General features: G+C 41.7%; 1 protein-coding gene across 1 annotated transcript in view; it reads right to left on the reverse strand.

Annotated features, from left to right (window-relative positions):
• EXOC4 (exocyst complex component 4) overlaps positions 1 to 26,071 on the reverse strand; it is a 400,122-nt gene that overhangs the window by 270,960 nt on the left and 103,091 nt on the right. Inside the window, exons 8-9 of the mRNA XM_010710270.3 lie at positions 21,085 to 21,230; positions 16,834 to 16,922 (exon numbers count right to left, since the gene is read on the reverse strand). Of these exons, the coding sequence (XP_010708572.1) occupies positions 16,834 to 16,922; positions 21,085 to 21,230 (235 nt within the window). The remainder of the gene's footprint in view (positions 1 to 16,833; positions 16,923 to 21,084; positions 21,231 to 26,071) is intronic.

Genomic DNA, 26,071 nt, shown 5'->3' on the forward strand with positions numbered 1-26,071 from the left:
GTGACTCTACTATTCTATGATTCGTTTAGTTTCCAGCCAAGAGATGCTGTATTTTTCTCCTACTTCAGGCAGATTTGTTCTCTATATTTCAGATCTCTATCCCCACCAAACAGGATTTATTCTCCCTTTTTTTTCTTTGTAGTTGGAGCACCTGTAATGGGGTAAAACGCTTTCTGTCATACAAAGGTGAAGGCCAAGCTACAATGGGTGATTTTTTGTTAAACTCCTAAATTGGATCCTCCAGTTATAAAAGTAGTCTTTAAAAGAGAGCTTTTAGCTAGACAAATTTCTCCTACCTGCAGGACACCAGGTGAAATTAAGGTGTGCAGTGGCACAGTGCCATTCCCACACAGCCCGGTGGCTCAGGTTACCCTGCCCAACTCTGCATGCCTGTAGGAACACAAAGCAGCCTTGGTCTGAATCTGAACGGTTCAGACACACAAATGCACGAACCAGTCATTATCTCTGGATGAAAAATGTAGGCTCCAAAAAAGGATCGAGTAACCGATGATTATTAATAAGGAAAATAGAGCACTTAACTATAACACAAACCAAGATAAGCCCGAAAAGCAATTATATAAAGTTTTATAAATGAAATGAATACCTAAAACAACAAGAGGAAAAAAGAGCTATAAATAATGTCAGTAAAAACCATCCTTGGCTTTTATCTTTAATACACTATTCTACTTTCCAAACAAGCTCTAAGAGAATACGTTGGTAGGAAGACATTGTATAATTACAAACACAATATAAAAGCAGAGATAAGTGCTCAGTCTGGTATGGTTAATGTAATAATGCTAAACTGGTCTATTGAAACTAAAAATTATAGGCTGACATTTGTGTTTGTAAGAGTAATGCAGCTGGGTATTCAGGCAGAGCACACCTCCTTATCGCACCTCTAAATAAACATTTGACTTCCTCCAGTTATCAAGCACGCTGACAGAGGAAGGAAAAGTCTTTTGTGGAGTCTTTTTTCCCCCAGATAGGTGGAATACTCAACACAGCACTGAACTCATCAATTAGGGATAAGAGATAGGTATTAGCACCGCCAGGAGTGTCAGATACATACGTGGAAACACACCTTGCACACATCCTCCCCTCTGTATATATACACACGCACCAGCTATTAGCACTAATGGAGTCCTAAACACTTCTCATCCTGGGAACTAATTAGAAAACAAAAGCATCCAGATTGCGAGGTGAAGGTGACATTACAGGATACCTAAGGGCTGATTAGGTCAGATAGGTGACTCGTGAAAAGACATCACCATTGGTGAATTATTTGTTTTTTGCTTTCGTATCACCCTCTTCACCTACAAAAGAATTCAAATGACAAAAAAATAGAATAAAATTGAGATAGAAACAATGCTTGGAATGATACAACTTGTTGTTCTGGCAACAGAAGCTGCTTCCTATGCAATGTGCCATAGTGGTACCTCGCCAGCTAATTCAGACGTCAGAGCATTTTTCCTCACTCCTCCTCCCTTCCCTCCAAGGCAATACATCTCATAACTAAGAAAGATCTCTTTTGCATATAAGCCCTGATTCTCAAAAAATCTTGTTTTAGGTCATCTGAGTTGGAAGGGACCTTTTAAAGGCTATCTAATCCAACCCCCCTGCAATAAGCAGGGACACCCACAGCTCCATAAGGTGCACAGAGCCCTGTCTAATGACCTTCAGTAGGTCCAGGAATTCCTGCTTGGGACATTTAAAGTATGAGACTGAGCACAGTCTCTCCTAACTCAGTCTACACACTCATTTTCCCAGCTGTAAAATTCCTCATGGAGCTCTGTCCCACTGTCCCATCTTCCAACAAGGTGGCCACTATGGTCATAGATCTGGAGTACCTCTGCTATGAAGAAAGGTTGAGGGAACTGGCTTTCTTTAGCTTGGAGAAGAGAAGACCCCAGGGAGACTTCATTGTGGCCTTCCATTATTTGAAAGGAGCATATAAGCAGGAGGAGGAAAAGCTGTTTGTAAGGGTGGATAGTGATAGGACAAAGGGGAATGATTTTAAACTGAGACAGGGGAGGTTTAGGTTGGATATTAGGAGGAAGCTTTTCACACAGAGGGTGGTGACACACTGGAACAGGTTGCCCAAGGAGGTTGTGGATGCCCCATCCCTGGAGGCATTCAAGGCCAGGCTGGATGTGGCTCTGGGCAGCCTGGTCTGGTGGTTGGCGACCCTGCACATAGCAGGGGGTTGGAACTAGATGATCATTGTGGTCCTTTTCAACCCAGCCATTCTATGATTCCTCAAATACTTCTCTATTTTACGATTCCGCAAGGTCACTGCCTGCTTCTCTTGAGCTGAAATAACTAACAACAAAAAAAAACTTGGCACATTTTCAGATGAAGTGGGATTTGATTGCTTTTCGCATAGTAATTATCTTTAAAACGTAGTAACGCCCTTCTGGCTGTGTGCACCACAAAAACCAATTCAATGCTTTGGCCCCTGAACTCTCACAGACTTTAGAATTCGCCTGCTCAGTGCAAATAACTTTTAGTCAACTATAATGAAATGCTCACAGTCCAACAGTAGCTAAAAAGGCATTATTTCCCATGGTTGGCAACTGACCCCGAGCATCATGAGATCCTACAAGCACACGGCGGTCACATGCTGCTTCCTTACTTAACCTGGTCATGCCAAATTGGTATCTTACCTTGCTGAGAGAAAAGCACTCAGTGCACTATAAACCAATTATTACGGGAATTATAGCTTTTCTGCAGAATATCAACATATCTCCTATTATAAAAAAAATGCACAGTTATAATCTAGGGAAGAGGCCATTTGAAATCACTTACATATTCATTAAGCAGACAAAGAAAGTGCCATTTGCTACATTTGCTCACACATTTCTAGATGACATCGAGGTGCAGTGAATACAGTGCCTATGCAAGGGATCTCATCCAATAACTACTGATGACAATTAAGTCAAACACAGCCACATGATCAGTGCAATTAAAATTCCCAAAGAGGAGCACAGATGCACTCTAAGCCCCCAGTCACTTAGAATATTTTTGATATTATGTAAAAAAAAAATCCAACTACTGAGCATTATTATACTATTAAGTAATTACAATGAAATTTGAAAACACTAATGAGATCTTCAGAGAGTATTTGCTGTACCCACTATTTAGAGGAAAAAGAAACAATCTGGGTTTCTCTGTCAAACTTGGAACAATCTCCCTTAAGCAGCTGCAATAGCTTTTCTTAATGAAGAAAACAAACAGAAAAATCTGGTTTTAACAATTTCTCTGCATTTGGGGTGACGGCATAGCAATAGATACGTGACAATTTCGGTAATGTACATAGAGAGCAGGAATTTAAATTCAGAGCATGGTGTGCCTGGGCATGAAAGGATCTGCAAAATCCACTCTGAATGTGGGGACTGGTTACCTTCCCTGTCCTCTTTTTTTTTTTTTAATCTTCATCTTTGTAAATGAAATTAGATACAGATGTGGCATATTAAAAAAGGATAAAGCGTTGCCAATTGTGTTTGGTGTCCATTCAAACGGCTGCTTCCTGGAAAAACGAAGCTTCAAGCACACACTCCTCCTGAAACAAGCCAATAGATCCAATGCTGACAGCATCAGTCACTTGCTGAAACTGTGAACTCACTGACAAAGAAGGATCAATTGTCATCAGAAGTATCACCATTTTAAGAGGAGACTGGATGGGAACTGAAGGCAAAGTATCTGCAGAAGAGAATCCACAACAAGAAATGACAATCAGAGGGCTCTGAAAAGTTTCTCTCCTGACACACCAAAATGTTCCAGAATGAAGGAAATACCTTTCATTTTGTCTTAAACTCTTTTTTTTTTCTTTGTGACAGTTGAAATAGAAAGAGTTGACTTTGAACCCTTCCTAGGCATCCCTTATTTCAACTACCCCATATCAAACCTAGGTTTATCTACAACTTATCCAGAGAAATCTAAGCCTAGAGTCTAAGCCTAGACTTATCTACAACTCCAGCAGAAGGACAAGCAAAGCTGCCAGCAAATCAGAAGACATACCTCTGACCCCACAGTCCTGCTTTTGCCTTTGTGTAAGATGACGACCTTGCCCAGGACATGTTCCAAACAGCATCTGGCCACAACGGTCACTACTACGGATCCTGTGCAAATCACACTGCTGTCAGCTGGCCAGAGATGGCTGGGTACGGGTAAGGTTTGAGATGAAGAAACTCATTCTCATAACTATATTATTCATTAAATCATTTTTCCATTCACACATCCAATTTCAGACTTCTGAGGCCAAGTCAAATTGGACTAGCAACCAAACAAGCTATTGGAGATGTTGCTAGCATGCATATCATTGTCTTTTTACACCTCCTCAATCTTGTGGCCCATGTAACATAACCAAAATGATAGTGTGACTCTGTTGTACTGCAGAGTACAATTGATAGCCTTCAGGCTCCTTGAGCACCAACAAAAAAAACATAAAATTAGAGACCTAGAAGCCCGTTGGCATAAAGCTTCAAAGCTTCTGGTGCTTTTCATGAGCGTACTTTCACCATCTCCAATGTCCACAAAAGTAGCAGCTGACCATCCACATTCCACCTTTATAAACTGATAAAAAGCATTCTTTACTATATTCTCCTTGTCTGAAAAATATTTCTATCTTCTGACTATAAAATATTCTAATACCGTGCATGTTATATAAAGGGAAAAAAAAATGTTAACAACAATTTATGCACTTAGTCCCAAAAGCCCTCCAACCCGTAGCCTTTGTATCCTCAAAACTCTACGTCACATCACTTCATGGATTAACATCAACTTCTTATTCTATAAAAGGGAATCTCCTACTCAACACACAACTATCTCTCTAGAAAAAGCAGGACATAATGTATATATGAAAGCTGTTGCTATTTCTTGTCATAATTTCAGAACTATTGCACAAAACAGGATGGCAGCGCTGCACCTTAAATTTGTATGTTGGCTAGAAAGAATAGCAACTATCATAAAAGCAAGTATGTAATATCTTAATCCTTTAATTAGGTAAGAATCAGTTTCTTCACAACAATTTCTGCCTTATTAAGAAGGAATTCAAGACATCTACAGATCCTCCAACTGTTACTCTAACTCTAAGCCACAAAAGTCTTTCAAGCATCTGGCGTGTTTTATGCTCTGTGGCAGCTTCTTTAGCTTCGAATGGAATGATTTATTACCGTATAACCTGAGCCTCTGATGAGATTATGCTGCCAATTTGTGCCTTCTTTGCGTACAGAAGTCTCCTGGATCCCAGGCTTTGGACTGAACGTGGTGAATCTCAATTAAAGGGCGACCTTTACCAGACAAGGGAAATGTTAATTCATGCTCACCTAAATGGTTTTAACCCTACTTGAAAGCAGGGCTCTCTAAAGCTGCCCACCACTTTGTCACTGTAAAGTTTCATTTCCACATAATCAAGATAAAAATCTCTTCAGTGTAAAAAAAATGATAATATATCCATCAGTCAAAGCCAAAGGCAAAAATCCAAATGCTAATCTAGCTTTCCCTGGTGCATTTTTTATGCCACTTGAAAAACAACAGTTTCACATTTTTTAGAGACTTCAAACACAGATTAGAAGTATTAGAATGACAAGGCCAGAGATTAAACACTTCTTTACCACTGAACAGGTACAAGACAAGGCAACAGCAACAGCTTCTGTTTCCACACTCACCCTTAAGGCACATGTTGTAATTTGCCATAGCCCATGATACCCAACTGCTTTCTTTAGCTGTCTCAGCTTGCAGGATATACAACGGGCAGAAAAGGCAGTTCGGCCTCCACAGATAACTCTTACACTTATTTTTTTATTAGGATTAGCTGCTCTATCAAGCAAGAGAAATGAAAGCAATGTTTCAGCAATTTGCTTAGCGTCTTCCAAATTAAGTTGGGGAAAACAAAATAGTTCCCCAAATGACAGGAAGGCAACCAAGAATTTGACCTGCATAAAGAAATGCATCAGGGCAAACTTCTGTAAAAGAAAAAAGAAATTATTTAAAAATCCAAATGTCATTAAGATTTCATCATGGAATAGAATCATAAATGGCCTAGATTGAAAAGGACCACAATGATCATTGAGTTTCAACCGCTCTGCTATATGCAGGGTTGCCAACCACCAGACCAGGCTGCCCAGAGCCACATCCAGCCTGGCCTTGAATGCTTCCAGGGATGGGGCATCCACAACCTCCTTGGGCAACCTGTTCCAGTGTGTCACCACCCTCTGTGTGAAAATCTTCCTCCTAATATCTAACCTAAACCTCCCCTGTCTCAGTTTAAAACCATTCACCCTCGTGAACAGCCATTCCCCTCCTGTTTATATGCTCTCTTCAAGTATTGGAAAGCCAGAATGATGGCTCCCCTGAGCCTCCAAGCTATATAAACTTAAAAAAAAACATAAAACACAAACACTTCAGAGCATCTTAGAACTCCACTCTGTTTGACATTCCAGACTAAAAAATACACACATAACTGTATTAGTGTTCCAGAAAGTACTCCTGGAGAGTGCACAAATCTCTTTCAAAAAGTGTGTGTCATTTTGAAGGATATTTATTACAGCTTTGGTCATTAAAGGTCTCAGAAGAACAGAATTACTGGCTCTCATTGACCAAATTGAATTCCTAGCCGGCTACTTGTATTCAGCTGATCCACATTCCCACTAGACAATGTATTGTTCATTTTGTAGCCTAGCTCTACACACAGTGGTATTGCACAGGACCTAGCAACTGTCAAAGTCTGATTCAAATAAAAGTATGTAATTAGCATCAACAATAACTGAATCACATAATCATTAAGGTTGCAGAAGACCATTTAAGACCATCCAGTCAAACCAACAACTCATCCCCAACATGCCCACCAAACCATGTCCGCAAAGTCCAACATCTAACAGAAAAGAGGAAGGAATCTAGACTTAGGGGACAAAAGGTGCACTGTAATACCTTGGTAACAAACAAAAAAGGAAACTTATATATATATGCATTCCTTAAACAAGTCAAGGAATAACAGAATCACTGAATCACAGAATGGTTGGAAGGGACCCTCAAGGATCAGGAATCTCCAACCGCCCCAACACATGCAGGGCCACCAACCTCCCCATTTCATACCAGCCCAGGCTGCCCAGAGCCCCATTCTACCTTGCCATGAACACCTCCAGAGACGGACAGGGCATCCACAGCCTCTCTGGGCAGCTGTTCCAGCACCTCACCACTCCCATAGTAAAGAACTTCCCCCTGATATCCAACCTAAGTCTTCCTTCCTTCAACTTCAAATCATTTCCCCTTGCCTTGCTATTATCTACCATTTTGAAGTGTTGACTCCTCTCCTGTTTGTTGGCTCCCTTTAGGTACAATAGCTACAATACTTAAAGCTGCAATGAAGTCATCCCACAGCCTTCTCTTCTCCAGGCTGAACAAGCCCAGCTCCCTCAACCTGAATTCGTAGGGGAGGTGCTCCTGCCCTAAAATCATCTTAATGGCCCTCTTCTGCATCCTCTCCAACAGCTCCCAAAGGAAGCATTCCCAAGGAAATGACTTTTCAGTAGATAATGTCCAATGGATAGCTGGAGCTCAAAACTAGGATCTTGGTTTCAGATAGTTACAATTTTAGAAGAGAAAATAGCAGTACCAACCACTTAAACTATGGAAACCTTTTCATCTTTTCAGTTTGTTGCAGTCCACCTCTACCAGTGCAGCGATGACTGCTGTTCAAAGAGGAGCAGATGATCAGAAACCAGACCTCCTCAGACCAAACTAAGAGAACACTGATCCTAAACAGCAAGATAGAACCGTTTTAAATATATGGTTTACTACTGAACTCTACACAAAGGCACAAATTCCAGGAGAGTACGAAGCTCTCATATGGAGAGAAAAGAAGAAAGTATTACTTCAGATCACAGTAAGAAGAGTACCTGTTGAACTGTATCATGGTTATTTTATTGCTAGCTGTAGTGATGAAATGTTTCCGCCGTCCTTCTGAAAAGCAAAGCATGATTTCTGTTTCAGGCTGGGACACATCTCACCCACTGAACCAGCACGGCCTGCTGCATGGCACAGAGCAGCTCTGGCTGATGATAGAGGGGAAGAAGAGGGCAGACACCAATTCAGACAAAGTTGCATTATTGAGCTATTCCTCTCTTGTAACTTCCCCTTGTGTTCACTCCCTAAATTCAGACCATGTGACAGTCATTTCGTTGAAGTTATATCCAATTAGAAATTAAACATATGAAAATGTGTGCCTCCAAATTCTTTAGTCATCCAGAACTCAAAGCTGAAAAGAAGCTGTAAATAAGTACCTTGAAAATCAATGATTGCATTCCAAACAAGGGACACTGTTACAGAGTGAGTCCCAGAAAACTGAAAGGTTTTTTTCTCTGAATTGGCACAATAAACCACAAAGCATACCTGGCCAGAGCAGCCTACCAGCAATACTGAAGCAGTCATCTGTGGGAAAAGTATTTTTAAACACTGAGTACTTTTTTCTGTGTCCTTCCTCATATCAAGATTGGACAGAAGTTTTGTGCTGGTAATTGACATAAGGAGAATGGAAAAATCAAAGCTCGAAGTAATTTGTAATTGATTCCATCACCTCTGATTTTCAGCCTTTATCTAACAAACTCATCTACTGACACTACACCTTGATGCCCTGGTATTATTGTTTTTCATACTAAGAAGGGACAGTGTGGTATCTGGTAAGCTGCAAAGTAGAGTTATGAGAGGTTCTTTAGCTCTGAAGTGACAGAAGCCAAAGACTAAAGCAAACAGGGTCTCAAGCCAAGAATGAGGATTTATTGGGGTGTCCCTAGGTGGAGAGCAATAGCCAAATTCTGAAGACTGCCAGAGCTGGACATGGAGGTGCACTGCCCAGGGGGGGAAATGAGGGAACAAATCAATGAGCAAAGCACATCAGGGAGCAAAAGGCAACTGGGGTGCACTGCCAAACTTGTGCAAGGCCTCAGACTTGGTGGGCATGGTGGTGACATATTGATGCTTGGACTAGGTGATCTCTGGTCTTTTCCAACCTTAATGATTCTATGATTCCAAGGTGTGACCTGTGAGCATAAATTGACAGTGCAAGCTAGAATTGAGCATCCTTAAAAGCCTGACTGCTGCAAAAAGGGATGCAACAGCTATGGGCACTGCTAGGCAAGATGCAGAACCAAGAACGTGGCTAACACGGCTTCTAACAACAATTAACTTCATAATATTTGCTTTCACAAACACTCACTCAAAAATAATACATTATGTAAATCATAGTAGTTGAACTTTATGGTCAAACTGAAAGCAGACGCAGGAGGATAGGCAGCTTTTAAGTTTGGTTTGAAGGTGCAGGAGGGAAGATTTAGTTTGGATGTCAGGGGGAAATTCTTTACAGAGAGAGTGGTGAGGTGCCCCATCCATCCCTGGAGGTGTTCAAGGCCAGGTTGGATGGGGCCCTGCACAGCCTGGGCTGGTATGAAATGGGGAGGTTGGTGGCCCTGCCTGCAGCAGAGCGGGGTGGAGCTTCATGATCCTTGTGGCCCCTTCCAACCCAAGTGATTCTATCATTCTATGACAAACCTTCAGATACCTGCAGCAGATCAGAAAATAGTTTAAAAACGCACAAACCACACACTCAGAAGAGAAAGCAGCCTATTAAAATGAACATACATTGCCTCCTTTCCCAGGATGCAAATACTTTGAATATTTAAAAACCACCACAGAACTCTCAAAACACATCAGTTAGGGATGCAGACTAACCCCAAGAAAGCAATGGAAACCTGTTGCTGTCACTGAAACGCAAAGTGAGAACACTTGCTAACAGTGGGATGAGGACAACTCTCGACACAGCAAGGAGGACACCAGCAGCACAGCAAAGGGTTTCTCCTGCTTCCGTTTTTTGGAATCTTCTCCCTCCACTCTTTGCCTCCCTCTGAATTCACCATAGCTTTAATAACAATCTCAGAGGCAAAATCAAGAAACAAATTATTTTCTTACACATAATCCCCCTTCTGCTGTCAAGTGCCTGACCCCAGTTTGATAATCTCATTTCCTGAGAATCAAAATGCTGGAAATTTAAGCTTCCTAGAGTGTTAATTGCGGCCCTGCTCCATTGCTAATCAAAAAATTGGATGTTTTGCATGAAAATGCTGCTCTAATTAATTCTCAGTCATAAAGCGCCCCGGTTTTAATAACCCCTTCTTGATTGGATAGCCTTTGAAGAGACAGTGCAGCTAATCCGCTAAACCAGAAAAAACACACGCAGAGGAAATAATAAGTGGGCTTACAAGGTCTGAACGAGATGATTGCATTAATACTGTCAAACCACAAAAAAGCGATTCTCTCCCCTCTCCTCCCCGCCCCAGCTCAAAGAGAACTGTGATCCTCCGCACCATGGGGAGACCAAAGCAGCTGCATGGCAGGAAGAGCCTGACATCAAACCACCTGCCCCTCCCCCCCATCACCAACTTTGGGTTCTTCAATGGGTTATACCTCTATTTTTTTTTTTCCTAAAGGGGATTTTTAACTAGGACTGTCCACTTGTCACAACATCTCCTTTAAGCAGACAAGAGTGATATCGTTTCCCCCCTCCTCACTGCCTCCGACTGACAACGTATTATCATACACATTTCTAAAAGGTGCTGAACCAAATTTTCATTATCCAAAGTGTCAAGATTCGTTTTTGTCAGCAGCACACACAGCTGGCTCCCTCCGGCAGCCTTTTGGTGAATTCAAATGGAACAAGGCACCTACAAATAACTGCATTTTCCCTGGACCTGGCCTTACGCTGTGCCCTTGTCATACCAGATAGCATTTGCCTCCACAGCTATTTCTTGGCATCAAAGTCTTAATTAGCTGAGTTTCTCTTTGATTTCCTTAATTACTTAAAACCTTCTGCTAAGAAATGATCAGCCTTCGATCAAGAATACTTAAAAACAGCATACCAGCAAGTAACCCAGCCCCATTCCCCATCTCCAATTCATAGCACAGGGATGCTCAATGCTTTCCGTTTTTCTCTTGGCCAACAAGAAAAATCTTCAGAGGTTCTACTGACAAGAAATAAGCTAAAATAAATAAGTAAGTAAGTAAGTACCTACAGTCTCATTGCAAGAGACCTTTGTTTCCCAGCACAATTTGCCATCCTTAGGGCATGACACACCTTCAATTCTGCAGCCCTCCTGCTGATTCACTTGGAGCATGCTTGAGATTTTCAGTGTGCAGAAAGCAGGTAATGTTAGTTATGCCTGAACCATTCACCCACCGTCCAAACTTCTAGCAGGACCCAATCGAAACTGAACAAAACTTTTAAAAAACAGAAAGATGCGTTGCATCGCAGGGGATCCTAGACAAAAACTGCTAAATAGCTTCAAAAGAAGCAGAATTTTTCCTATTTCAGTTCAGCACATAAATTCTATCTGGTAGTTGGGGGAATACAGCTTGGGAGCACGGATTTCATTCTGCGCTCTATTAAACACTTTCTCCGTGAAGTCAACTTCCTTCCTTGTACAGCCAGCACTGCCCTACCTTCAGAGACAATGAGAGCACAAGCCATGGAATCATTGAATAGCTTAGGTTAGAGGAAACCTTAAAGATGATCCAGTTCCAACCCAAATGTCATTGGCAGGTTGCCACCCACCAGATCAGGCTGCCCAGGGCCCCATCCAACCTGGCCTTCGGCACCTCCAGGGATGGGGCATCCACAACCACTATGGACAACCTGTTCAGTGCCTCACCACTCCTGAAGTACCAAAATCTCTTCCTAACAGCCAATATAAATTTTCCCTCTCTTAGTTTACAGCCATTCCCCCTTCCCCTATCACCATTATATCATGTAAAAAGTCACTCCCTGTCCTGCTTGTAAAGCTCCCTTCAAGTACTGGAAGGCCACAATGAGGTCTCCCTGGGGCCTTCTCTTCTCCAGGCTCAACACCAACAACTCCCTCAGCCTTTCTTCATAGGAAAGGAGCTCCAGCTCCCCAAGCATCTTCATGCCTTCCTCTGGACCTTCTCCAACAGCTCGGTGTCCTTCTTGTGACTGGGGCCACAGACCCATGTGCACTACTGCAGATGGGCTCTCATGAGGGCAGAGTAGAGGGGACAGTCACCTCCCTCCCTGCTGCCACATCTCTGTTGATGCAGCTTAGGATACAGTTGCCCTTCCAGGCTTCTGACTCATACACAATGCCCTTCAGACCCTTCCCTATCTTTGCAGCCGTCCTTTGGATGCCATAAGGTATTCAGACTTCAATCAGTGCGATCTAACAGAAAACTGGGACTGGAATTAGGACTAATTCTGCTCTACTATCCCTCCCAGGATGATTTGATTCATCCCTCAGCTTGCACAGCTACAATCAAAGTAAAATCCTACTTCACAAAGGCCTGGAGAGGTTTAATTAATTTTGAATTGTGCTGATCTTCTGGGGTGAAAGCATTAAGAAGCCTAAATTTTAAGAGGTGATGAGCAGCTGTGGAGTCCATTAACATCCATGAGAACAACAGCTGCTCAGGAGCACTTCACATTTCATTCTTAAAAATGTCCCAGATGTATAACACAAGCAAAGCTGACCTCGATAGGAATTACCAGGGTCTGCCCTCGCAGAGATAACAGAAGCCGGATGCTATTTTCATGCTGATCAGCACCCTCAAAGCTGTTCAGATTTTCACAGAGTATAAAAACATCTTTTACCATTTCTGCTGATGAATTCAACTGAGGCCACAGTGAGCACAGCTATGTTAGTTCCCTATGGCCACAAGACTCTGAAACAATACCTGACATATCTACAGAACAGAAAAAAGTGCTCCTGCCATGGCTCCAGCCACAGCTTCGCAAAATTTAGATATTTAAATGACTGGAAGACAGATTCCCAGATCCTTGTACAGTGGAGTCGTGCTGGTGAAGGCTGCTGGACCACGTGAAAGCCTTTCAGGTATGGACAACACATGTGTGTCATGATCAGTACAATGAAATTAAAAGTAGGGTTGGTGTCTTTAAATATTGCCAGAATACCAATCCAGAAATCCAGACATGCATAGATGTTATCCAGACTACAAGTGACTTTTCCTCTTAATTTCTTCTTGAAGCCACATTTTCCTGACACCAATCACATCCAACTTAATGAGAAAAAAAAACAAGGCCCTTGCAGACCATCTCCAGCCCAAATGACTCCTCCTACCATCTACTGTCCCTCTTGCAGTCCCTGATTCCCCCTATCCACACAGAGAAACCACATTTTTCTTCTGTTCCCAAAGATTTGTTGATAATTGAAGGCAATAGTGGAATGAAATAAGAGGCACGCATGGGATTCATTCCAACAGTCACTGACAAGCAACCACCTCTGCAATGAAATACAGCAACGTTTTAGCCAAGTTTCTTACAAAAAGAAGAGTTACCTGATCTTGTCTGTCCCACCCTCACAACAACTGAGCTGGAGAGCCAATTTCAGCCAAACGTGACAGGGAATAGATCTTAAAAGTAGTAAATTCTTAGAGGTTTTGTGAAAACAGACAGCCCTGCAGCTGAGAGTGGGATAAATGTGTGCCTCCAGAGAAGGAAGAGCTTCAGTGAGTATTCATTAGCCCTCCACGCTGCTGGACCTACTGGCACAGGGCTTCCATGGCACAGGGCCTCCATGACACTGGTCTGCTTGCTTGGTGCATACTTTGCTGGATCCAGCCATGGCACAGGCTGCTTTTTGCTTAGTAGGTAGTTTGGGGACACAAGCATGTGCTGGGAGCAAAGATGTGAGGGGGATGAATCTGCTGGTCAGACATGGTGAGAGGTGTGGTTAATGAAGAACTATTAAGGGAGAAAAGAACACGTGCAATGAACCGAGCAGCAGTCATTCAGCTGCTCCTGCAATAAATGTATTTGCTTTTGAAATGTATCCCGGTTCTTTAAGACTTCACATAAACAAGAGGGAATGGTTTTAAACTGAGACAGGGAAGGTTTAGGTTAGATATTAGGAGGAAGCTTTTCACACAGAGGATGGTGACACACTGGAACAGGTTGCCCAAGGAGGTTGTGGATACCCCATCCTTGGAGGCATTCAAGGCCAGGCTGGATGTGGCTCTGGGCAGCCTGCTCTGGTGGTTGGTGACCCTGCACACAGCAGGGGGTTGAAACTGGATGATCATTGTGGTCCTTTTCAACCCAGGCCATTCTATACTTCTATGACAAAAAGAACATCATATTTGACAACGGGCAGAAGGACTCAAAGAAGGATAATGTAAATTGCCCTGCTAGCAAGACTTTTTCAAGACATACTCTTGAAAAAAAATAACAAGAAAAAAAAGTGAGAAGCTTTATAATGATCATTCTTTGTTTGTAATTTTTTTGTAATGACATTGTACTTCTGACAGCATCCCAGGGCAGCACATCTGTGTCAGTCTATAAGGAGATACTGCAGTTATGTACTTGCTTCTGTTTTCTTCTGTTCATGACAGCTCTCAAATGACTTGTGTGTCCAACTTAAAGGGAAAAATACATGGCCTAAGTCATCCTCTAACTGTTCCAGGGGAATAAGGTGCCAGCACCATTCCTTCCATCTCTAAACCACTTACAGAAGTTCCCTTTCTCCCACTGAGGGATAATGTCTGCTTTACGCACTGCATTATTTCAGTCCAAACGGAAGAGGTTAATGACAAAGCATTGCTCACATCTTGGCACATTTTAAGGCCATTTAAATGAAATTCTTACTTCAAAAAGTTGGCACAGACCAAACTTTTATAAGTTTTTCCTTTTTTTAGTATTTTTTTATTTTATTTTATGCACATGTTTCTTTGAAGATCTTTTCAGGAAAAAGATGTCCTAACAAGCCACCCTCCTCTTGCTGCCACTGATACATCATCCCTGTGGATAAGGCTGTCAAGGAAGAGAAACTGCATGGCATTCACAGAAGAGAGTGTCACATGTCTGCCTTCCAGTAACCTGACTGAACAATTAAATTGTATTCCTCTTTAAAAGGGATAAAAATCAAAATGCAGATCTTGCTGAGGTCTGGGATTCAGGAAGATTAATGAGCTACCTAAAAGGGAACAGCAGCTTATAATAGAAAGAGAAGATAGTACATTTTTAACATAAAGTTCAAAGGGAAACTTTTCTTGATGGTTAAACAGCAAAGATTTCTCAGCAAAGTCATCTCATCCATTGTCCCTATTGACCCCCTACATTGACTTTTTGTCACCTACTGCATCACGTTCCAACTCTTCCAATTCATCCATAAAGGGCAATACCATCTTGCCCCTATCCATGCTAATTCCTATATTTTGTCCTTTTCTCTTTTGTCAGCTCATAAGCTTTGTTCTTCCCAACCCCACACTAGCTCCAAGGCTGGAAGTCTGCATACATCTCCTTCACACTCTTCTCTTGAAAACTCTCACAATATTCAGCTCATGGCAAATGCTGCCTCAACATTTGTCTTCTATCAATGAGGAGCTGCTCTCTTAAGAAACATGGCCATGCCCTACAGCAGTAGCAAGTTCCAAACCTAAAGGAACTGTTTAGAAACGCATCCTCAGCTTGGTGTGACAGTAATGGCCACTGCAACATGAGAAGTCTCAGCATCTGTGCCATATAATAGCTCACACTTAGGACCTTGCTGAACTGGATCACTTCTTTCAGATGACCCCATGTTCAAGTACAGGTGACAGATTTTTGAAGGTGAGAATCTGAGTCTTGAAAATGCAGAGCTGTAAGATGAACGCCTTCCAAGCATACCAAGAGGTGATATCATAATTTGAAAGACAAATATCTTCACTTTATTTTATTTTTATATGCTGTCAGATTATAGTGTCCTGAAGTTGACAGCTGCTGCCCACATCTTTTTATCTCAGATTCTTCCTTCCAGTAAATGGAAAAGTGTCTGAATATTAGCCAGAGTGTCATTACACACTTGAGCATCGATAAGAAGATCCCCTTTGTAAAGGCACCTAAGCAAAGCAACTGGTCCACAAAGACATTGTACACCTCTGAGTCTTCTTACTCCACTCTTTCAGGTGGAATTGAGCATAACTAAATTACCAAAGGAAGAAGGGAACAAATATCCAATATTTCGACTGTAAATTACCAATTGTCCTCAAATAAAAGCCATCTGAGAATTACCACATGCAAGATTTCAGGGAGAAATATTACCCCCGTCCATCCATATAGACTCTTCAGAGACTACGGTATATTCTTTTTTTGATTAGTCCAACAGGAAACTCCATTGGATGATATAGAAAAAAAATAATCCTGCTATACAATGCATGGCAGTCTTAAGATATTTCCCTGCTGTTGCTCTCAAAACTAAGACCTCACAGTGAATTAAGACATCCAGGAAAAAATACGTGAAACGACACCATGCTCAGAGAACGCTTTTCTGTGTACAAAGAATATTTGTTACAAGCAATATAAACCAGCACGAGTAGTCCAGTGCCTCACATTCACCATTTTCAAACACTTTAACTCTTTATCTTTAAGTGCTGTATAAAAGAAGAATCGGTCACTTCAGTCCATCCAATGGAAATTCATGCTTCAAACGTGAGACGATTGAGTTTAGCTCCCAAAGTAATCCAGGAGAAGTATAACATTCAGTGCATGACACAGGGAAATAAATTGCAGATAAAGAAGCAAACATTAACTCCAAGTACCCAAACGCAGTGCTCACAGAGAGACTGTTCATATTTCACCTATTGTTTTATGACAAGAACCTTTAGCTGGAAGTGCAAAGGGCATAAATAGAAGCCCAGGTGCAAGAATAAACCAAACTGGAGTGATTTAGACAAGCTGCATGGCAAACTGGAGAGGTATTAATTCTTTGACGTAGCACGGATGAGATGCTCGGTTTCTACAAAATGGAATTATTCAAACTTTCACAGTATCTATTTTCATACCTTGAAGTTCTCCACTTCTGCTGTACAGTTCCCTTCTCTGCTCACGCAAATAGGCACTCATGCTAATAGCATGGGAGGAGGACTCAAACCTGTAATTAAAAAATACACAAATCCAGTCAGCCTTCTTGTAAGCACCAGTCAGCTCTAAACAAAATGCACTTCCCTGCATATCTGAGCAAAATGATTAAGGCAGACAAAACCACTCTTTCCCTATAAAATTTGATAGCCATTGCACCTAATTCTGGCACTTCCAATCAGTGCAGCTCTGCTGGACAAAGACACAGAGCTGTCTGCATGGCATGGAGATTGCTCCTCCGAGCCATCAGCTGGGAACACTCAATCATTTACATAAGAATGGCCCCAAAACATTGGTAAAATCCAAACCAAAGTGATAAGTTAGTATCATATAAGTTGCTAACAGGCATATATGCAAAGCCCCAAATTATTAACTAATACTTTCACTGAAACTAAAAATTATTACTTATTGTATTGCTCCAATACTCTACAAAGATTAATCTGAGAAGAGACACTTTTCAACCAATGGAGCCCCACTAACACAATATTTGTCACTGAGAGTAGAAATGACACTGCAGCATTTCAGGACAGCTCTGGGCTTACCATGATTTGAGCTGAATGTTCCTGTGGTCTAATGTCCCATGACTAAGGAACACAAGGAGCCTGAGGTCAGCAGCAGCCCTTTGTACACAGGTTGGGTAGTTCTGCCACTGTCAGTGGGAACAATGCATTTTCAAACTGCCAAAGTGAACTAAAGAACTCATGATGAAGACCAGAAGACGTTGAAGTGCTTCTGCCAAGGATGAATGAATCAGCCTCAGCATCAAGCAGAGGGACACTCAAAAGGTATCACGCCACATAGACAGTGTGATGCTTACGTTTTGAAATGCTCACAAAAGGTGAGCATTTATAAGCTCTCTTTCCTTGATCCATTCTTCTCCCACGCTCCTCTTGCCACTCAACATCTCTACTCTCATAATCCTTTTCTATCATCATGCTGGTTCCTCAGTGGCAAAACTCACTGTTCTTTAAAATGTAGAATCATAGAATGGCTTGGGTTGGAAGGGATCCCAAGGATCATCAAGATGCAACCCTCTGCCACAGGCAGGGCCACCAACCTCCAGAGTTACACATAATTATAGTCAAGCATGATACTAACATGTTGGGTATTCAATAGCTGCTTCTACAATCCATTCCTTTCCCAAGAATGCCCAATCTCAGTCTTGCCGATCTGATCTGCAAGGGAGATGGCAACCCAAATGTGAGGCTAGCAGGCTATAAGAAAGAAGGGGATAGACTCTTCAGCAGGGTCTGCTGTGATAGGACAAGGGGAAATGGTTTCAAACTATAAGAGGGAGATTTAGACTGGATATATGGAAAAAGTTTTGTTTGTTTTTTTTTTACAATAAGGGTGGTGAGGCAGCAGAACACACTGCCCAGAAAGCAGGTGGATGCCTCATCCCTGGAGACACTCAAGGTCAGGATGGTGCAGGCTCTGAGCAAATTGACCAAGCTGTAGGTGCCTCTGCTGATTGCAAGGGAGTTGGATGAAATGACCTTTAAATGTCCCTTCTACAATTCTATGATTACAAAAATGCACATGGCACCTTTTTGGAAAAGAAGAAAGCCAGGCTTATGATGACTCAACCTATCTGGTCTGCCAAAGAACTCTGCACCTGAAGTTCTACTTTCTCAATCAACTTTAAACAACTAAACCCATCAAGACTCCCCCCCCACCCACCCCTGAGAATTGTACCTATTTTCCAGATAAGGAGTGATTCAAAGTCTCTTCCAAATACCAGCTACTGATTTCCAGACTGCGAGACCCACTTCCTCACTCCACTACTGCTACATCACACACATACACGTAAGCACACAACTAGCAAAAGTACTCAGTATTTAGAAAATTAGCTTCTAACAAGCTATCACAGGGTACAGCACAAACACCTGCATCAAGCTGCAAGGAAAACGCAAGGTGGAGCTCTGCCCTAAGAGACTTCTGAAGGGAGGAATTAAACGCAGATATTCTGATGACAAGTGGATGGCTCGTCTGATTTGGACAGAGCTAATGGAAAGGCACAAAAAGAACCTTGCAGCTGATGTGAAAAGCACTGAAGATGAGAGAGAAGACAAGAATAACACTCCATCAAACATGTACATCCCTCAGTGGACTGAGAAATTCCATTTCAACTGAGATTTTCATAGATATGGTGACAGCTGACAGAAGACAGATAACCAAATAAGAGATCCCAATAAGTGCTGCTGTCACCACAGTGCCAGCAATGACTTGGTGACAGGACCATGAGTGGTAAGAGACGTGCTGCTCCTATGAGGTTAGTCACCTTCACTTTAAACAATTACGCCTACCTTCACTCTCTGCTGACAAACTAATATACAGGCTTAAATTGCCATAGGTGAAACAGAGCATCCTTATTCCTCAAGCCTAAATGGCCCAAGTACATCCAAGAACAGATACAAAATGAAAAAGGTGAACAGCCCTATTTTGCTCCAGTAGATCTGTAAGACAGGGTAAATTCAAAGAGCATAATTTTGATCCAAATAACAATGGGAATGTTAAAAAACAGGTGGGGAGGAATAACCATGGGTTGACAGGGTGGCAGGAGATACCTCTGACATCCTACAGGCAACGTTTAACTTTCTAATAACAAGAGATTATATAGACAGCTAAACCTGTGAGAGGGAAGTGCAGAAGACTGGTTTATAACTGAAGCCCGGAGGTACTACGAGAATACAGCTGCTATATACCCTTGCACAAAGGGCAAAGAAAACAGAGTTCCAGCAAGTTCTGGATAACCAGGATAGATATAAGCTTTAGTTGCAAAAAACAAAACAAAACAAAACAATGAACAATCTGTAAACAGGTCACAGAATGAAAAATTCCCAATTACTACTACTTCCAATCATCAGCCTTTCCCATTACTGAAGATCCTCTTTAGGAACCTCATGATGGAGCATTAACTCTCCATCATGGTAATGATCTACTCCAACTCACAAATGGGATTCTGTATATTCAAGTCACCCAGTTGCCCATCTCCAAAAAACTAAATGGGGAAACCACAAGCTCTCGCTTCCAATTCCTCCTCCTTCATGCAAACATCTCAGTGGACATAATTTTTTTTTAACTTATACTTGGACTCTCTCTATGTGGGAGAGCAAAGCCTCATAAGGCACAGTACTGAACTAATGAGCAGTGAAAGACAGCTCACAGCCCTGCAACAGCTTGTAATCCAGACTCTACCCACCAGATAAGCTGTTTCTGCTGCTGTTGAGCATGGGGGAAAGATGGCTGCCCCAAGCTACTGGTACTCCCTAACACCACTCCCTTTGCTGCCTTTCCCTCAGATCTACCATTAAACTTGTATGCTCCCTTAGTAACTGCTTTAGAACTGTGTCATTGTGGGGGGGGGGGGGGGGGAGGGGGGGAAAGTTATTAAAAAGATTATTCTATCAGTGCTGAGTTCAGGAAGCCACACACATGGTTATGCTAGCAGAGCTGCAGCATCAGATCAAAACCATGATCTTTCAGCACAGAGCCCCTGCTGTCAAAACAGCACATTTTGGTAATTCCTCAAAACCCTCAAGAGGCCAAAGAAAACTGGATGTCAGTAAACGAGATGAAAATTCAGCAAAGCTCACCTGAATCTCAGTGTATTAACAAGGTGGTTTCTCTCCTGCTAACAGTGTTGCTCACCAACAATTCCTCCTCACTCCTCATCCGTGCACATCAAATTCAGTTTCCTAAATCCCTCCCTTGTCCACCTACCTTTTCATCCTTTTCTAGTCTCCCCTCAATCACTTCTTTCTTTTCACTTTGAACTCTGAATTAAAGAAGCTAGTAATAGGATTAACCACTTAGTCCATCTAGTAATTATACAGTTATCTTAATTCTCTTTGTCCAGTTCCTTTTATCACTGTCTTTAACACAGGTCTTGAACATACTGTGCACAAAGATAGGCAGAATACACTGCTGTGTGCTTTGCAGCAGCTTGGGTAAAGGGATCCCAACACTGTGATGTGTCTGAAAGAGCTGAGCTCTAAAAATCAGCAATGAATCCACAACAGTAACCTTGCTGAGGCTTCAGCATTGAGTATCAAGTCTCCATCACCAAACTTACACCCTACTTACACTGTGAAACTGCAATTATCAGCCAACTCATGCAATATTCAAGGCAACGGAGAAAGATTACACAGCTTCAATGTCATCCTAGCGCTTACTTGAACAAAGGGTTTTTAGGCCTTTGTGGCTTCTTCTTTGCAAAGAATGCTGCAAATTCTCTCCCAGAGCTGGCATAGCTGAGCTGAGCGGATGGCTCTGAGGCAGTGCGAGTGTTCTTCATATCCAGGTATTCTGTCAGGAGCATCTGCAAACAGAAGGGAGAGGAGCACAGAAATTGAGATAAAGCAACATTATAACGTAACGTGAACAGCCAAGGTCTTTAAGTACTCTACAGGACTGAAAAAATCATGAAAAAACTCAAAAATTCTATTTAACGGAAAGCCAGCTGTATTTTCAGAAATGAGATCCTAGTGATCTGTATGCCACTGTTTTGATAAAAGCCCACCCTGCATTACTTGACCGACTGAATCTGCTACAAAGCCCTGCCTGACCAGTCTGAGATGACAGCCTCTTTTCTCATGTGACAAATGATAGGACATGAGGAAACTGTGCACCAGGGGAGTTTGTTGGGTATCAGGAAGAATTTTTTCACAGAGAGTGGTCAAGCACAATTCTATTGATTCTATTCAGGGGAAGTTCTTTACTGAGGGAGTGGTGAGGCGCTGGAACAGGCTGCCCAGAGAGACTGTGGATGCCCCATCCATCACTGGAGGTGCTCAAGGCCAGGCTGGATGGGGCCCTGGGAAGCCTGGTCTGGTATTAAATGGGGAGGTTGGTGGCCCTGCCTGCAGCAAGCAGGTTGGAACTTGATGATCCTTGAGATCCCTTCCAACTCAAGCCATTCTGTGATTCTATGAAGCATTGCAATGGGTTGCCCAAGGAAGTGGGGGAGTCCCAATTGATGGAGTTAAGAGATGTGTGGATGGCACTAAGGGACACAGTTTGCAGTGGGCCAGGGTAGGTCAGGTTGATGGTTGGATTCGATGATCTTGAAGATCTTTCCAAAGTAGATGATTTGGTGAATTCCCCATCCCTCCCTACACTAATTGCCAGCAGCAGCAGGGAGATGGTGGGTGGGCTGTTGGCTGGCCTTTATAGATTGATTACATGCCACAGCTCTTACAAACATACAGGTCAGCAATATTGGTATGTTCTGTTACAAAAACTCCTTTTATATTTGTAGAAAATGTATAGCCATACATATGCATATTTGTACATCTTAATATAAAACATGCACGTGTGGGTCATGTATGCTGTTGGAAAAAAATCTGGAAATGCTGCAGAAATTGCCCTTTATTAGTTTCCAAATGAACCACACGTGTCTTTTTTTAGTCATTGAAAATATAAATACCCACAGCCATTAGTTCTGCTAACTTAGTTTAAAACTGATTTTCTTCTAGCCCAATAAATCCAGTATGAGAGTGTGGGGCCTGTTTGTGAACAGGATCCTTTTGTGAAGCCTCTGCAGCCTTAAATCATGGTCTGATATTTGATGCTGTTTAGGCACCTCCATGGTGCAGAAGCAGAAATAGATTCCAAGTCATTCACTTTTAATTTCTGGGCCTGAAGACAGACAGAACCACCTCAGAATTAACTTTTGACACTGCATGAAGAAATTCACTACTGGTGTTGAGAAAACTCTTACCTACGTGGAGGCCATTAGTAAAGTGTTCCATTTTAATAACTAGCCAGTCAGAACCCTTCAAAGAAACTTGTTTGTAATGAAAGGAATGCATCAGTGCAGTGCTATGTCTATACAAATTGCCTGCTAATAAATATCTAGGCAAATGGTATCATTCCCCTAATTAGAAATTATTCAGGATTGCTTTAATAAAAAAAAAAAACCACGAATGCAAAGAAAGTTCAACTCCTAAAACATCTCAATTAAAACTTTACTTGAGCACAAGCTTTTAAAATGTACGCTCATTGTTAGGAGGAAAAATAATCACCGTGCTAATTTTTAACAGTAATTTACCAAATCCGTTTGTACTCGCATATTTGCATTTCATCTCCTCTACTTGAATTAACAACCTTAAAATCACCACAAAAATGTAATTATACCCTCAAATTTAATCAAGTTTTAAAAAAAAGAAAAACATTTAGCAATGTGTTCTCACGTTATGGATGAAACTTATTTAGCAACGTGGTCTGGTGGGAGGTGTCCCTGCCTATAGCAGGGGGATGGAACTAGATCATCTGAAAGGTCCCTTCCAACTCAAACCATTCTATGATTCTACGATAATGGGTTCCATAACTTTGATGTTGCTTTATAACCAGGACTAGGAGGTGTGAAATATGCTATACAGTACTTAAAAGTTACAACAAGCCAAGAGAAGTTGGAGCTAGGAACATAAAGAATTGCCCATCAGCTAAAAGGGAAATGGAGAAACAAAAGATCAGTTGTGGTAAGATGCTCAGAACAGTTCTGGTAACACCACACTTTAGGAAAAAGAGAAAATTACGGCATTGCTAGGCAGGCAGAGCAAGACATCATCAGTCTCTAAAAAGCTAAAAGCTGTAAGAGCAGCAAAAATCGCTGGTTTTTGTAACTATTCTCAAAGTTCATCTTTAAGTTATAAAATCCAACTGCAGCAAAACGGTGCTAGACACATCAAAGTTCTTTCTGCTCCACTGCCCCATGTTCAACAGTTACATAAATTCCTCAGAATGAAGTAATTAAGTGTAAGCACGGCTGAGCAGTTACAATGCACAGCCAAGCAGGAGAGAAGTTAAGACAGGAGACATCTACAGCATGCAGTGTATTTAGTTTTAATCTTCGTGCTGGAGTTATAAGCCCTTATAATTTAAGCAATCTTATTTGTATGTGGGACAGTCTAAAAATCTTGCCTCAAAAATAGCTTGAAGATTTACTTTCTCGTTTCTCTGTACCATACATGGCCTTGGCCCAACGTCATCAGCCTCACTTTACTCCTTCCATGTGGGCAGTCCAAGTTATCCAAGTTAGTGCTTACAGATGAATTTATTAAGTATCATGTTCCAATGGCAGTTGTAGCACAGCTGTGTACTTACTAAAAGGCATAGCTATTTAAAAATCCACTTTAAAAAAAGAGAAGAAAAAAAGAGACATCTTCCTGTCTATCCAAGTGAACCAGAGCCTTCCCTAACAATGAAATAAGGAATTTCAGCATTTTGTCCCACAACACCTGGTTAGTAGTTGCTAAGCCATCAATCAAAAACCTTGTTAGGCATTAATCACATGGACATACAGCAAGATGTATGAGTGACTGTAAAGCTTGCAACATCCCATTCATCTGTAACAAGGACTTTTGACTTTCTGTTCAGTGGTCGAATTCTGTCATCCTTGTATTGTATTTATATTGATGTCAAACAAATAAAGCTGTACATAAAGCAAGAGAACAAAGCATTCTTCATTCCAGTTGCTCTTTGGAAAAGAAAATTAATATAAATGTTGTATTAAAAAGACAATATTTATGGATTTGGAGGCGTAATTAAATTCTCCAATTTTGAAAGGTCATATCAGTACATGTGTCCTGTCTATCACATTGATCTGGCAGCAGCCCACAGTACACCCTGAACTACAATGGAGGAAGAGTTTGCTTCTATGTCTGATCACTGACTGCACGTGCTGTACCTCTCCAGATCCATGACTTCAATTTTTGGTTGAGCCTCGTGAGAAGCTGAACACCACTACAAACAAAACACAGTAAAACATGGCTGGCCACAGAGCGACAGAAGAAATGGCCACAAGTTGCATCAGGGAAGATTAGATTAGATACAAGGAAAAACTTTCTCTCCCAGAGAGTGGACAGGCCAGTGGAATGGCCTGTCTTGGGAGGTGGTGCAGTCATCATCCCTGGTGGTGTTCAAGAGGCATCTGGATGAGGTGCTAGGAGATATGGTTTGGTAGCTTAGTGGGTAGTAATGGTGATGGGCGGTCAGTTAGACTAGATGATCTCATAGTTCCTTTCCAACCTTGTGATTCTATGACTCTAAGATTTATTTCTGCCTCTTCTGAGGGTTTACATAGGAGGCCTCAATTCAGAGCAAGTTCTATTGCATTAACTAAAAGCTGTACATAACTATCCTCACCAGCTCTGAATTAAGGTGGATAATGAAGGATGAGTAGTTGAAAATCATGCTTCAAAACAGGATCCCTAAAACATCGCTGTTTTCTCACAGGTTATCTTTGGAGACGATTCCATCTCAAGCAGCTCTGGTTGGCACAGCAGCAATGGGACCTCCAGAAAACAGATATTTTAGGTAACCAAATCCCAAGACATTTACACTAACAACAACCCTTGTGTATTTTGATAAATTTTGGAAGAAAACGTAACACTCAAAGCTCTGTTTTGCTATGTTCCTTGTAGGTAATTACCATGAGATAGCAATTCAGTATAATAACATTGATGCATGAAGTCATTGAAGAGTAGCCACCAAATTGGCTGAACATAGCAAGCTGGAGGGGACCCATAAGGATCACAGAGCCCAACTCCTGGCTCAGCTGCCCCTCATACACATTGCTCTCCAGACCCTTCCCCATCTTTGCAGCCCTCCTTTGGATGCCATAATGTAGTCGGACTTCAATCAGCATGATCTAACAGAAGACCAGAACTGAAATTCTATGTACTGAAATAACCTTTAAACCTGCCTGAAAAGCTCTCTACACTATGAACGCAGTTTATGCCTTCATGTATTAGCGAGTTCCTGAAGATATAATGAAAACTAACATCATGACCATCATGAATTTTACAAGGGTAAACTGAATGAACAGGTAATTACTGGCCTCTCCACCTCATATTGATCAGGGACATAATTAAAGAAGAGATGACAGAAGACTCTATTAAAAAAGAATTAAGGAAGAATAGCAGAATTCATGTCCAGCAAAAAGGACTTGAAGAAAACAGACCTTGGCTAACTGGCATTCCATAGGGATGACTAATTTGGTTTGAAATAAACCCAGACAGATGAAGTTATTTTCACTGAGGACATGACAGAAAAGCCAAAACAGTGGAAGAAAACACAGCATCCATGACAATGGAAACCAGCAGCTTAGTGAAGCAACTTAATATCTTAGTAGAAATTGGAGGAAGCCACCAAAAGTGG

Source organism: Meleagris gallopavo, chromosome 1 (assembly GCF_000146605.3).
Source record: "Meleagris gallopavo isolate NT-WF06-2002-E0010 breed Aviagen turkey brand Nicholas breeding stock chromosome 1, Turkey_5.1, whole genome shotgun sequence".
Lineage (NCBI taxonomy): Eukaryota > Metazoa > Chordata > Aves > Galliformes > Phasianidae > Meleagris > Meleagris gallopavo.